This window comes from Stylophora pistillata, chromosome 11 (genome assembly GCF_964205215.1).
Source record: "Stylophora pistillata chromosome 11, jaStyPist1.2, whole genome shotgun sequence".
NCBI classification, from domain to species: domain Eukaryota; kingdom Metazoa; phylum Cnidaria; class Anthozoa; order Scleractinia; family Pocilloporidae; genus Stylophora; species Stylophora pistillata.
Genome location: NC_142529.1, coordinates 8,422,117 through 8,433,538, shown reverse-complemented (window position 1 = coordinate 8,433,538; position 11,422 = coordinate 8,422,117). Strand labels below are relative to the sequence as shown.

Sequence of the window (11,422 nt, the reverse complement as noted above, 5' to 3'; positions counted from 1 at the left end):
AGGGGGTAGGGGAGCTTTGACGGTTGGCTATAAATTTTTCCGATTTTGACCGTTAAATTTTAAGGCCTTTGACGTTAAACAGTTAATCCATAGAGCCTTTGACAGTTCAAAATTTATCAGGAAGATATGCCCCCTATGAGTTTAAACCTATTTTGAGTATTTTCGTAAGGTATATGAGTCGGAGGTTATTTCCAGACGTATTTAGTCTTTCTCCGACCGAGTGAAGAAAAGCTATGACCCCCATCAATAAATAATTACTGCTTTAAAACAATACGAAAGATCACGATATTACAGGCGCAAACAATGTCAATAGATACGTATGATGCCCGATCCTCGCAGTAGAGAGCGCTATTTATGCAATAGGATCGGGCATCATACGTATCTAATACCGCAGTTCAAAATATATGAACTTCATATATACATTGTACCAAATGTCAATAAAATTTGGCAAACCTAGCATTCCTAGTACTGGACATAGTATGTTCAAAGCACAAATGAAACTATGGCCGCAAAAAATGTACCAAAAGTCAACGCAATCACTTTGAATTCTCATTGGCTAATGAAAATTTAAACTTTGTTCTGACTGGTCGCTTGGATCACTTTGCTATTGGTTCTTCGAAACTCAGTTGAAAACTGCTCTTATGACTTAAAGGTAACGTTATTAAATTTAGTCCAAATGTTGAAGAGTTTATTGCATCCAGAGCCAAAGATTATTACATTTCGGACCTAATTAAATTCAGGGTCAGATGTAACATGTAGCTTTTTAGGAAAATCGCTTTTCGAACCCAAATTCGTTCATTTCACTTATTTTACTCACAGTGCTTGATGTTGAAGAGTTTACTGCGCCAAGGCCAAAAATTATTACATTTCGAACTTAATTGAATTCAGGGTCAGTTGTAACATGTAGCTTTATAGCACAGACGCCTTTCGAACCCAAATTCGTAATAACTCGTACAAACAACCTACACTGAATCCACTTGTTTTACTTACAGTGCTTGATGTAGTCTTTCTTCCACTGGATCCTGAGCGATGAATTCATCAGAGGACTCGACCAGCAGCTGTCCCATAACATTCCCCGGTGATGTTCCAGGGGAAAATGTCAGAGTGGCTCCAACCATTGCAGCGGCTGTGTTGACTATATTTTCAAGCTTTATTGCTACAACAGCGAACTTTTTGGTCATGTGGGCTATAAGAAAGACACCTTCGCTGCATACACCATCTGCTGTATTTCTCTTCAACCTGGCATTATCAGACTTCGCTGTCGGTATTTACGTCCAACCCTTATGCGCCGTACACCTTTTGGCTGCTGTGGCTCACAATCTCTCCCTGTATTGTACGACTGGCGCTATGCTGTACCCAGTTGGTGTTTACCTTTCGTTTTACTCGCTCATGATCATCGCTGCAGTAACTGTTGATCGATACCTCGCGCTCGTTTTACATCTACGATACGCTGCCATCATTACTGTGAGGCGCGTGATCCAGTTTAACATCGCAGTTGTGATTGCTACCTTTCCAGTTGCGTTATGTTATTGGTTTTTGAGGATCGACTGGATCAGAACTGCTGCTCTCTTAATTGGCCTTTCCTTGGCTATCGCGGGCACGTTAGCCGTTCCTCTCTGTTATTACAAGATTTTTATGATTTTACGGCGACATAAAAGGCAGTTACAGGATCAAAACAACTTAGCAAAGAGGATTCACGGATTTTCAGAGAATGACCTCTCCAAGTACAGGAAATCTGTCCTTGCAATTCTGTACGTACTTGGTGTAATGATATTAAGTTATTTGCCTGGTACAATTAGTTTTGTGTTGGTGAATTTCTTTGACGTGGACGTAATTAACATAAGCAAGGAAGTTCTTTTTGTCTCAGCTATGGTGGTGTTGTGGAATTCTTCGTTTAATCCATTATTTTATTGTTGGAGAATTACAGAAATTCGACGGTTTGTGATCTCGAAATTGCAACGCTTATGTAGAGTCAGCGGTCTATCGCACAATACTGTGCTCGTTGAACCAATCAAACCGTTCCACAGCAAATAAATCGACACACCTTGCAACTTGAAGGGGAGCTAAGGAGCCCACATGTTGCGGCGCACGTTTGGCTTTGCGGTCCATCGTAAGCGATGTTTTTCTTACAAAATTCAGTTTAATCAGCGAGGGAAAATAATGTATAAACAAATTGTTAACAAAATGACAATGCTTCCAAACATGAAGCTTTGTAACACTGGACGCATCATGAATTTACAGTAAAAGTACACAAGCTATCACCAATAATACAGAATAATGAAATTCAGGTGAACACATAGACGTAATCCTCAGGGATTGTTTCTCCGAGAAAATGACAACAAATAGTTAGGAATAAAAGCAGCGAGAACTCTTCCCCTCATGTTGGATATCAACAAGCCTCTTGGTCACTTTAGGGCGGGTGTACATGTAAGATTTAATAAGTAAAAAGTGACACAGGAAATTTTAAACTGATGAACGGATGGCCCTCTGTATTAATCCTTTGACCCCTGACAGTGACCAGCATCTAATTTCTCCTTACATATTACCCTTGAATCCCACATTAAGGTCAGGAGAATAATGGAAATGATCACCAACTAAAGAAGGGTTTGATTGTTAAACAAATTCTTTTTGTCAGCACCTTAGGAAATGTATAGAGAACATTATGGAGAATATGTATTCTGATGTTAGGGTACGAGTTTCGAGTAAACTGAAAACATGTAAGTTTACAACATATACCTGTAGTTAATTAATAAAGAAGAACCACATAAACACTAGGCGAAAAATATTTTCTGATGGCAGAACTAAAAGGGATGACGGTTTGTCTTGTGCTTATTTCAATTTGCTTGTACTTCGAACAAGTTCCGTTATTTAATTCATTTGGGGCATCATGAAGATAAAGTAATTAAGAAAAATGGGAGACGATTAGTCTTCTAGAAGTGTCGGTGTGATATTTAGGATAACCTTTTTCTTTGAAAGTTCCCAAGTTTGCAAGTGAAATAATGAAAAACCTTTGCTTATCATACTTTCGTATCGGTGGCATCAAATACGTTTAAAAGTGTTCAAGAGCTAGAGTTTCATGCTATGCTTTTATATACAATAGCAACTGAATAGTAACAAAGACTGATCAATTTAAAGTTCTCAAATCCGGTCTTGGGGTCTAGAAAGAAATTTAATTAAAAAACACACTGTGAAGAGTGTTAAAAACAGTAAAGGGAAATCTGACCCCCCAGACTGATCTATTGCGCTGAAAAGCATCTAAGTCAAGCTGAACTTGTTACTTAAGCAAAGTTATCGTTGTTGTTGCGATACACATAACTCTTTTCAAATGTGAAGGTTGCAGGTCAGTCAACTCAAGGGAAAAGGGAATCTTAGCTCTGTACTGAGGTACGTGAAGTTACTTGTCGCTAAACGTTTTCCGCCGCAGCTCTTTCATTTGTCAGCTGTTTTACCGCTTAGCTCTCTCGGCAGTAAAACGTTAAGTTCGTATGTTTTCTTGTTTAAAATATCCTCAGAAAGGTTTTTCTTTTTTCTTTGCTGTCAACCTGATCGATAGCAAGCGAACGTCGTTTTAAAGATGAAGGCCTGCAAAGAACTTAGCAATTTTACTTTAAAAAGGCGCAAAAAAAAAAATCTGTCCAAGAGAAAAAGAAAAATAGCTGTCAAGACTTACTTTGAAAAAACTTTCCTTTTCTAACAAATGTTGTTGCAACGTAATTTGGGCGCTACTCAAACGCTTTACAAAGACAGATGCGAGCAAGATATTTGCAAAAAAGAAAAAAAAATTCACATAAAATAGATGACCATATTGTTAAAGGTTCGAGCCACTTCCAAGATCTTTTCAATAATTACCCTTCATTCTTCTGTCAATAGGTTAATACAATGAAACAAAAGATTTTAAGAAAGGGGAATATCTCTTGAGAAGAATTCCGGGCACACTCAGTTTCAGTTGGAACTAATTTAGTCACGTGATGCGATTTAAAACACCAATCGCGCAAGGGCTGAGATAGGTTGGGTTAGATAAAAAGAAGACACTTTTCAGATGATAAATTTATCTCCTCGTTACCCGTTTGCTAAAAAACCGAATGTATTGTTCAAGGACCGCCTCGTGTACTGACTGTAAAATTTTATTTCATTTACTTCACAGTAGTTATCCTAATTTGCTAAGCTTCTTCTCTTACTGAAGAAAGATAAGGAGAAACGAACAAACACCATGACCTTTCGTGCTAATTTTAGCACTTTTAGTGATATCAATAACTGCACAGTCGAGTTTGATGGAATTTCTCCAAATGAAAATCTTCCTGTATCTATTTTTCATAACGTTGTCAACATTCTTTCAATCCCTGTTGCAACGGTGGCGAACTTTTTTGTTCTGTGGGCCATAAAAGAGAGACCTTCGTTGCATACACCATCTTCAGTGTTTCTGTTTGTACTTGCGCTCTCCGATTTTGCAATTGGTGTCTTCATTCAACCGTTGATTCTCATGAGATCTTTTGGCGCGTTGACCCATAATATTCGCTTGTACTGCACGTCCAGCGTTATAATTCTACCTGTGGGTATCACCCTCGCTGCAGTGTCCTTCGTCAACATAACAGAGATAAGTTTGGATCGATACCTGGCATTAGTACTACATCTACGATATCCCTCAATCATCACTGTGAGACGTGTGGTCACGTTTAAAATCATTACATCCGTTGTGTTCTTGCCAATGTCGATTTACTTCTGGTTCTCGGAGGAGTGGTTCCGTATGACAGCTCTTTTAGTTGGGATCACATTGGCAGTTATCTGCATCGCACTCATTCCCTTCTCATATTATCAAATTTTCAAAATATTGCGACGGCACAAAAAACAGATACAGAATCAAAACAACGTAGCTACATGCATGCAAGGATTTTCTGAAAATGAAATTTCCAAGTACAGAAAATCCCTAGTTGCGATTCTCTACGTTATTGGCGCAGTCACCTTAAGTTACATACCATGTGGAATATGTGCGTGGATGCAGATAATGTTCCATATGGAGATAAACGAGTTTGTGATTAGTTCTGCAGGACTATTGGTGTTACTGAACTCTTCAATAAATCCTCTTGTCTACTGTTGGAGGATGACTGAAATTCGACGGTTTGTGTTTATGAAATTACGTTGCGTGTTTAACGTGGATCGTGCAACACAAGTTCGACCAGTTGGAAAAATTACACGCTGAGGGAGCACGCAGAAGTATACCCCATTCGGAGCATCAGCAACCTCTTACGTCTCCACCAGCCATTGATATGAACAGAATATCCTATTTCCAAAACTTTCCTAACCATTAGATTTTACATGATCAACGGCAAAGTTCGCTTTAAAGTAAAAGTAATTATCTATCCTTGGAACTTTTAAACAACACTTCTCGACGTTTCCAGATGGTCTCTTGAATTTCAGGGAAAAATGGAATCCCTGTGTTGTACCAAGACACTATACCCTACGTAGATGCGTTAAACTTAATTTTCATAATAGGAGAGGGAGTGTGGAATAGGAGAGGGGAGAGGGGAGAGGGGAGAGGGGAGAGGGGAGAGGGGGAGAGTGTGGGGGAGAGGGAAGAGGGAGAGTGTGGATTGCGGGGTAGAGGGGAGAGACTGTGGAGTGGGGGGAGAGGGAAGGAGGAGAGAGTGTGGAGTGGGTGGAGAGTGTGTGGAGTGGGGGGAGAGAGGGGAGAGAGGGAAGAGGGAGAGAGTGTGGAGTGGGGGGAAGAGCAGAGAAGGAAAGAGTGTGGAGTGGGGGGGAGAGCGGAGAAGAAGAGAGTGTGGAGAGAGGGGAGAGTGGGGGAGAGAGGAAGAGAGTGTGGAGTGGGGAGGGAGATGCAGCAGCCGCTACGAGAGCGTCTTGGTGGAACTTAAAAGATACCAAATATATAACCTCAGCATACCCACTTACTTCACGAGTAGTATAAGGGAGCACTTTGGTACACAGCCATTCAAAGGAGAGGATTTCGTACTAGGCGGGTTTAAATGAGCCAATCACATAGCTGGTGTATAATCTACTTCTCTGATTGGCTGTGTACCGTAATGCCCCCTTGTACTACTAACAAGCTTGTTGTATTATCAACTCCGTCCAAAATGATTCCAAATTTCCTTTCCACAAGGTAATCAATATTACATATATAATTGTGCAAGAAGCAAATCAACAATGACATATACAATTCGAACATTTAACAGACGATGTTATACAGCCCCTTGCTGTCAAGACGATGGAGAGTCTTTGATTAGTAGTCATGTGATTCTGCATAAATTAAAATGTGTATAAATTAATCTGATTGGGGAAAAATACTAAATGTTTCCCTTGGAGGCGAAAATCAAGTGTATAATGTTAAACGACAAAAAGTATCGCCCTTCCTGGTCAAAAGGTCAAAAGTAGATAAAATGAAATGGTCTCACCAAACATCAAAGTTAAACGGTAACATTTCTACCCTATGAAAGACAGAGACGAAAACATTTACTCCGATGGGTCTTTTCCCACATTGATCAGAAATTGAAATTCGAACAGTTTATTGCATTTCTCAAAATCAAGAGTAATCTTAAGCTTATTTAGTTTGTTATTACTAAGTAAGCTTAAATGTTACAAAGTGATTAAATTGGTTTTTTGACTTTAACGAGTTTTATGCTATTAAAAAATTCATAAGAAAATATATTCGGCAAAGCTGTACAATAATAGCCTGAAAATTGATGCAATCATAGCACAGGGACAATTAAACTCTTAACTTCTGATTAGCACCTCTGCCTTCTGGCTGCGACACATTTCTTGGGAAACTAAAAGAATCAGTTTTTAGATCAAGATAACAGGCTTACACTCTCCACATAACAGGTTTGTTTTCTTCTCATCGGCTGCGCGCTGTGTATGTATTGATAACACTGCGCGCTGTGTATGTATTGATAACGTAGGGCCGGAGAAGTTGCTTGTTACTTAAAGAGAAATAAAAGGTTTAAGTTATCTCAAGATAAGTAAAACGTTTGCATTTAAAAGGCCGGTATGACCCAGTCCGGCAGGACCGTTAGCGATCGAATTATTCATGACTAAGAATGAAAGTGTTTTGCTGGAACAAACGTAAAGGAAGTCGAAGATATTGTCACCTTGGCTTCGGGATGATTCGGTTCTTCGCGAGAAATTTTCGGTTTACCTCGTTTGGCGCTGTCCGTTGTCGTGCTGCATTCGTTTCTCGTTGCGCACTTCGCTAATAGTTGTCCAAGTCTCGTTTGCTGTATACTTAAATCTTTTCTTCACGTGTAAGATTCGGGAAATTAACACGAAATAGCCGCTTTCTCGCGTGAGGTGTTCGCCTTCTGAGAAGCCACCGATATAGTAATCACATGTCGTTTTAAGTTAGTCGGTTTTGTCGTGGAGAGTTAGGTTCGTTTTCGGAAGATTCGTTTCTGGTTTCTTTTCGATTCCTTTCGAGCGTTTTTTAACTCCACATTAGTTATTCTTCCCACGGGCTGACATCTGTGTCGATCGCCAAGCAGTTGTAAGCAGCGTAGCGAATCTTTTCTTCCGCTACTTTCGCACTGAAAGCAAAACAATGACAGTGAAAGCTTGTTTGTGACGTAGTCTAATTCAAGTATGCGATGAAAAAGTTATTGGAGGTTTTCTTTTATATTGAGAAATACATTACGGACACGTTAAGCCGGGTTCTATTTTGAGCCAACAAAACCAGAACTATAACTATATCGCTCCCTCAGACGCGAGTTTGGATTACTCGCAGTTTTTTCTCTCAAGTGTTTGGGACATGTAGGCACTAGGCATGGCGTTTTCCACGTTTGGTTTGCTATCTGAAATGTCATTTCAGTGGAGTAGTCCCCTTAATTATAACAGCTAAGGCCTGGTGGCATAAATTGAATTCAGTGAAGAAAAACACACCTTGTATATTCTGGTAGAAAAAGTGTGCTGGAACAAGTAGCAGCTTCAGGTAATGAGTCAGCTTGCACAGAACTAAGATCGAAAAAGAGAAAAGCCATCAATAAAGAAAACCGAAGAGTTAAGACGACCTTAGACAACGAGCAGTCCTTCCCTCTTTAGCTTAGTACTAGTCTAGAGCAGGGTATCCCACAGCATTAACTCTGGTGTGATGTTCCCCTGAAAGTTTGTCGACATATGCTGGCCACGACCACAACTCTCTTTTCCATTGTAAATGTCTAACCTGCCGCAGTGAAGGTGTAGGTAATTCTGTGAGCTGAAGAAAAAAACCGGAAGAACATTTCCAACACAGTTAAGGTCAGTTCTCACCTTCTCCCAGGACAGATGTACAAAGGAGCTGGAAGTCGTCTTCGTCCCGTGACAAAACGTAGAAATCGACTGCGATCATCTAAGCAACACAAAAAGCAAGTAAAGATTGGTCTAGCATCCTAACATGAAGCGACTAGGAGTGCTGCTGTTCCTTCCACCCACCCCTCCCTCCCCTTTGAGAAGGATAGCCAAAACTTCGTCGGGTTTACCCAACAACTAACCTGTACCCATTTATTCTCTGGGGTGGGGAAAGGCACTGTAACAGGAAAATAAACTATTTAAGTAAACAATACGACCCGATGTTTCTTGTGAAAACATTGCGATTAATAACTGAGGAATAAATAAGATATAAACTGTTGTTGTTCTCCGTGGTTTTGTAGAAAAATGATCTTTTAATCGTTTTTCTCACGATGTAGCGGCAGGCTACCAATTATTTTGATACACATAGCATTATATTTTATAAGACAATATGACAATGTTTAGATAAAGTGTATGATTCATGCAAAAGTTGGCTATGCGCGATCTGTGTGATAAGCCTATCTTTTGAAACATAACCTACCGTTTGTGAAATTCTCCAACGCTTTCCACAAAAACTTCACGCGCCTGTCATTCTCGGTAATATCTTCGTAGTGCACTGTTATAAGATAAGGAAAAGAAAGCTAATAAGCAACAGCTTTCCCACTGACTCTCCACGAACTTGCATACGACACGTGGGGATAACACGCGAAGGATGCGCTTACCACTTAGAGAGCGTTTGACATTCAAGAAAACTCAATTTTAGAGTGTACTACCTACAGCTACAAAGAAGAATTCAGAAAGATGTGCGCAACCGTGCCATTCTACCGAGGCGCGCATGCGCTCCGTGAAGGGTGTAAGCGTCAGGCATGCCAGACGATTAGACCACACTGGCGATCACATGGCTACACCTAGAAGCCACATGACACTTCAGCGGATACCAGGCCCGTCGGCTTGAGGCAAAGTAAGCTATATTGTGAACAAAAATAGCTTTCATCCATTTGGAACATAGGTTCAAAGAGAGAACACTCACTACACTTTTTTAATGCCTCAACTGCCAGATCAGGATCGCCACACACTCTTCTCTCCAGTTCCTGCCAAGTAAGAAGGTCGAGTACAGCCTGGGAAAGAACTTTTAGAAGACCCCGTCTGATCGCTTCAATCTGCAGGCAAAATGAGAAGATTTTTATCGTTGAATAACTAAGAGTATCATATGCGCGCTGTTGTAAGCATTTTGCCGTGTCGACTGTTGTTTTTTTTTTTTTTAAGAAAACGTAACACAGAAGGTTAGTTTTTTCTCAAATTTTGTCACAGACTGACATTTGACTCGTGATTAAAAGTAACAAACAGATGGAATTGGTCTCCACTTGGTCATTATTCATCAGCCTTTTCCCTATGAACCCCTTAGGGTAACTTGTATCTAATTTATCCTCACAATGTCACCCCAGAATCAAACATTAAGGTCATGAAAATAAAGAAAATAATCACCATCTAAAGAAGCTCTTGATTGTTAAACAAATTCTCCTTGTCAGCATCTTAGGAAATGTATAGAGAAGAGTATGGAGAATATGTAGACTGATATTAGGGTGTAAAGGGTTAAGACTGAAAAGCTAAATTTAGGAACTAAAACTTGTTACGCAAAATGTTACCTGCTGTTTCCCTTCACCCATCCGGCAGTTTCGCACCAGTCGAATGTACTCAGTTCTTTCTTCATATTCGACGAATTTGTCAGCTCCTCCAGGGACTAGGTTTACTAATGTGTTATCGCTTAAAACCTGTTGGGGAAGGGAAGGGGAGGGGAGGGGGTGGTTAGTAAAAGACTTGAGGGAGGGAAGGGAAGGGACGACCAAAGGTTGAGAACAATGACGGATTTGATAACTCGGGTGTTATGGCTCCTTTACAAGTTGGTTACGGGTGGAGGGGGGGGGGGTTGGGTTGGCAACGAGTGACAAGGTATTGAGATCTATTATCAAAAACGCCTGTGACAGGCAGAGAACCTCAGTATTTCGGCCATGCTGGTTTTTGTTTGGTCTATAAGAAATAAGGGGCGGACCACGGACCATGTGCGCGTAAACGTCCCCCTTCTCATTCCCCGGAGATCTCGCCACTCTGTTGTTGGGACGTTGGGACGTTGGGACATCTTGACGGGTAAAATACTGCAAAAGACTTCCAAATATGGCGAGAATACCGCTGATCCCTTTTCCCCAAGGCTCAATTGTCACCTTTCTGTTCTAAACACATTATAATGTCATTTGTGTGCTATCTCTGCAAAAACGCTTCCCAATACAAGGATTGTTTTTAGCTCAAAAGACAAACTTACTATTGTGTACGTTAACACTCCACCAAACTTCATATCAAACGATTCCTTATCCATCGTTTCGAGAGATTCAAGCAATTTGACCTGAATTGAGAATAGAAAGAAAATACTGATTTAAGCAAAGGCTTTCCTGAGGAAAATTTGTTTGACTGCCGGCAAGTTCTCGGATATGGAAAGTTTGTTGATGACGAAAGGGAAAAACTCAACTTAGTCAGAAGTTGAGTTTCTCTTGAGCACTATCGCTGAGACTGCAGGACCATTAAAGTTTGAATTCATTTGAATACACTAATTTACTAACTCCAAATTTTTTTATTCCGCAAACATTTCTTACAGCTGTGACCAGATAAGTTGTTGACTACTCATTTGTGAGTGCGTTGGGGTGAGGGGGGAGAGGACACTCAGTGTGCACGTTTCGCGCGTGTATTGCGTGGGAATTGCACTTGCGTCGAGAGCGTGCAGTGCTGTAATGGACAACAGTTTTGCTATAAATTGTTAATCGTGCATTTATGCGTGATTTTGAGGTGGGGAGGGGGCGAGGACGAGGGGGGAAGGGTGGGGAGGAGGGGGGAGGGGAGAGGAGATCCAGTTGAGGGGCTATTTGAAGAGGTGAATAACAACGCGATAAAATTGTCGGAAAAGAAGTTAGTTACACCTCGAATACGTCAATTTCACTACCCATACACGTGTTAGTCTACAGCACTTGGCTTTACATACTGGCTTGGACTTTGATGGCAACTATTTTCACATAGAAACACGTAACGATTTATGTCTCCTAAAGGAAGACCAATGCAATTACCTGAGCGGAATCAACCGTCAAGAAATCTCGCGACCAAGTCACCT

The 11,422-nt window shown here is 40.6% G+C and overlaps 3 protein-coding genes across 3 annotated transcripts in view; 2 read left to right on the top strand and 1 right to left on the bottom strand.

Moving 5' to 3' along the window:
- The first annotated feature begins 990 nt into the window (after window positions 1-990).
- LOC111327662 (adenosine receptor A3-like) lies at window positions 991-2,148 on the top strand. The gene has a single exon (XM_022931893.2). It carries the CDS (start codon window positions 1,030-1,032, stop codon window positions 2,032-2,034), a length of 1,005 nt encoding a protein of 334 aa, XP_022787628.2. The 5' UTR covers window positions 991-1,029; the 3' UTR covers window positions 2,035-2,148.
- A 2,062-nt stretch (window positions 2,149-4,210) lies between these two features.
- Window positions 4,211-5,328, top strand: LOC111327670 (adenosine receptor A3-like). Its single transcript, XM_022931902.2, has one exon. The coding sequence runs from the start codon at window positions 4,211-4,213 to the stop codon at window positions 5,195-5,197; it is 987 nt and encodes a 328-aa protein (XP_022787637.2). The 3' UTR covers window positions 5,198-5,328.
- Window positions 5,329-6,501: 1,173 nt separating this feature from the next.
- The window catches only part of LOC111327648 (E3 ubiquitin-protein ligase HECTD3), a 21,124-nt gene continuing 16,203 nt past the window's right edge, over window positions 6,502-11,422 (bottom strand). The window contains exons 16-23 of the mRNA XM_022931878.2: window positions 11,379-11,422; window positions 10,586-10,666; window positions 9,915-10,040; window positions 9,299-9,428; window positions 8,810-8,884; window positions 8,251-8,329; window positions 7,885-7,956; window positions 6,502-7,532 (exon numbers count right to left, since the gene is read on the bottom strand). The exon at window positions 11,379-11,422 is cut by the window's right edge and continues 46 nt beyond it. Of these exons, the coding sequence (XP_022787613.2) occupies window positions 7,448-7,532; window positions 7,885-7,956; window positions 8,251-8,329; window positions 8,810-8,884; window positions 9,299-9,428; window positions 9,915-10,040; window positions 10,586-10,666; window positions 11,379-11,422 (692 nt within the window). The 3' untranslated portion in view covers window positions 6,502-7,447. The remainder of the gene's footprint in view (window positions 7,533-7,884; window positions 7,957-8,250; window positions 8,330-8,809; window positions 8,885-9,298; window positions 9,429-9,914; window positions 10,041-10,585; window positions 10,667-11,378) is intronic.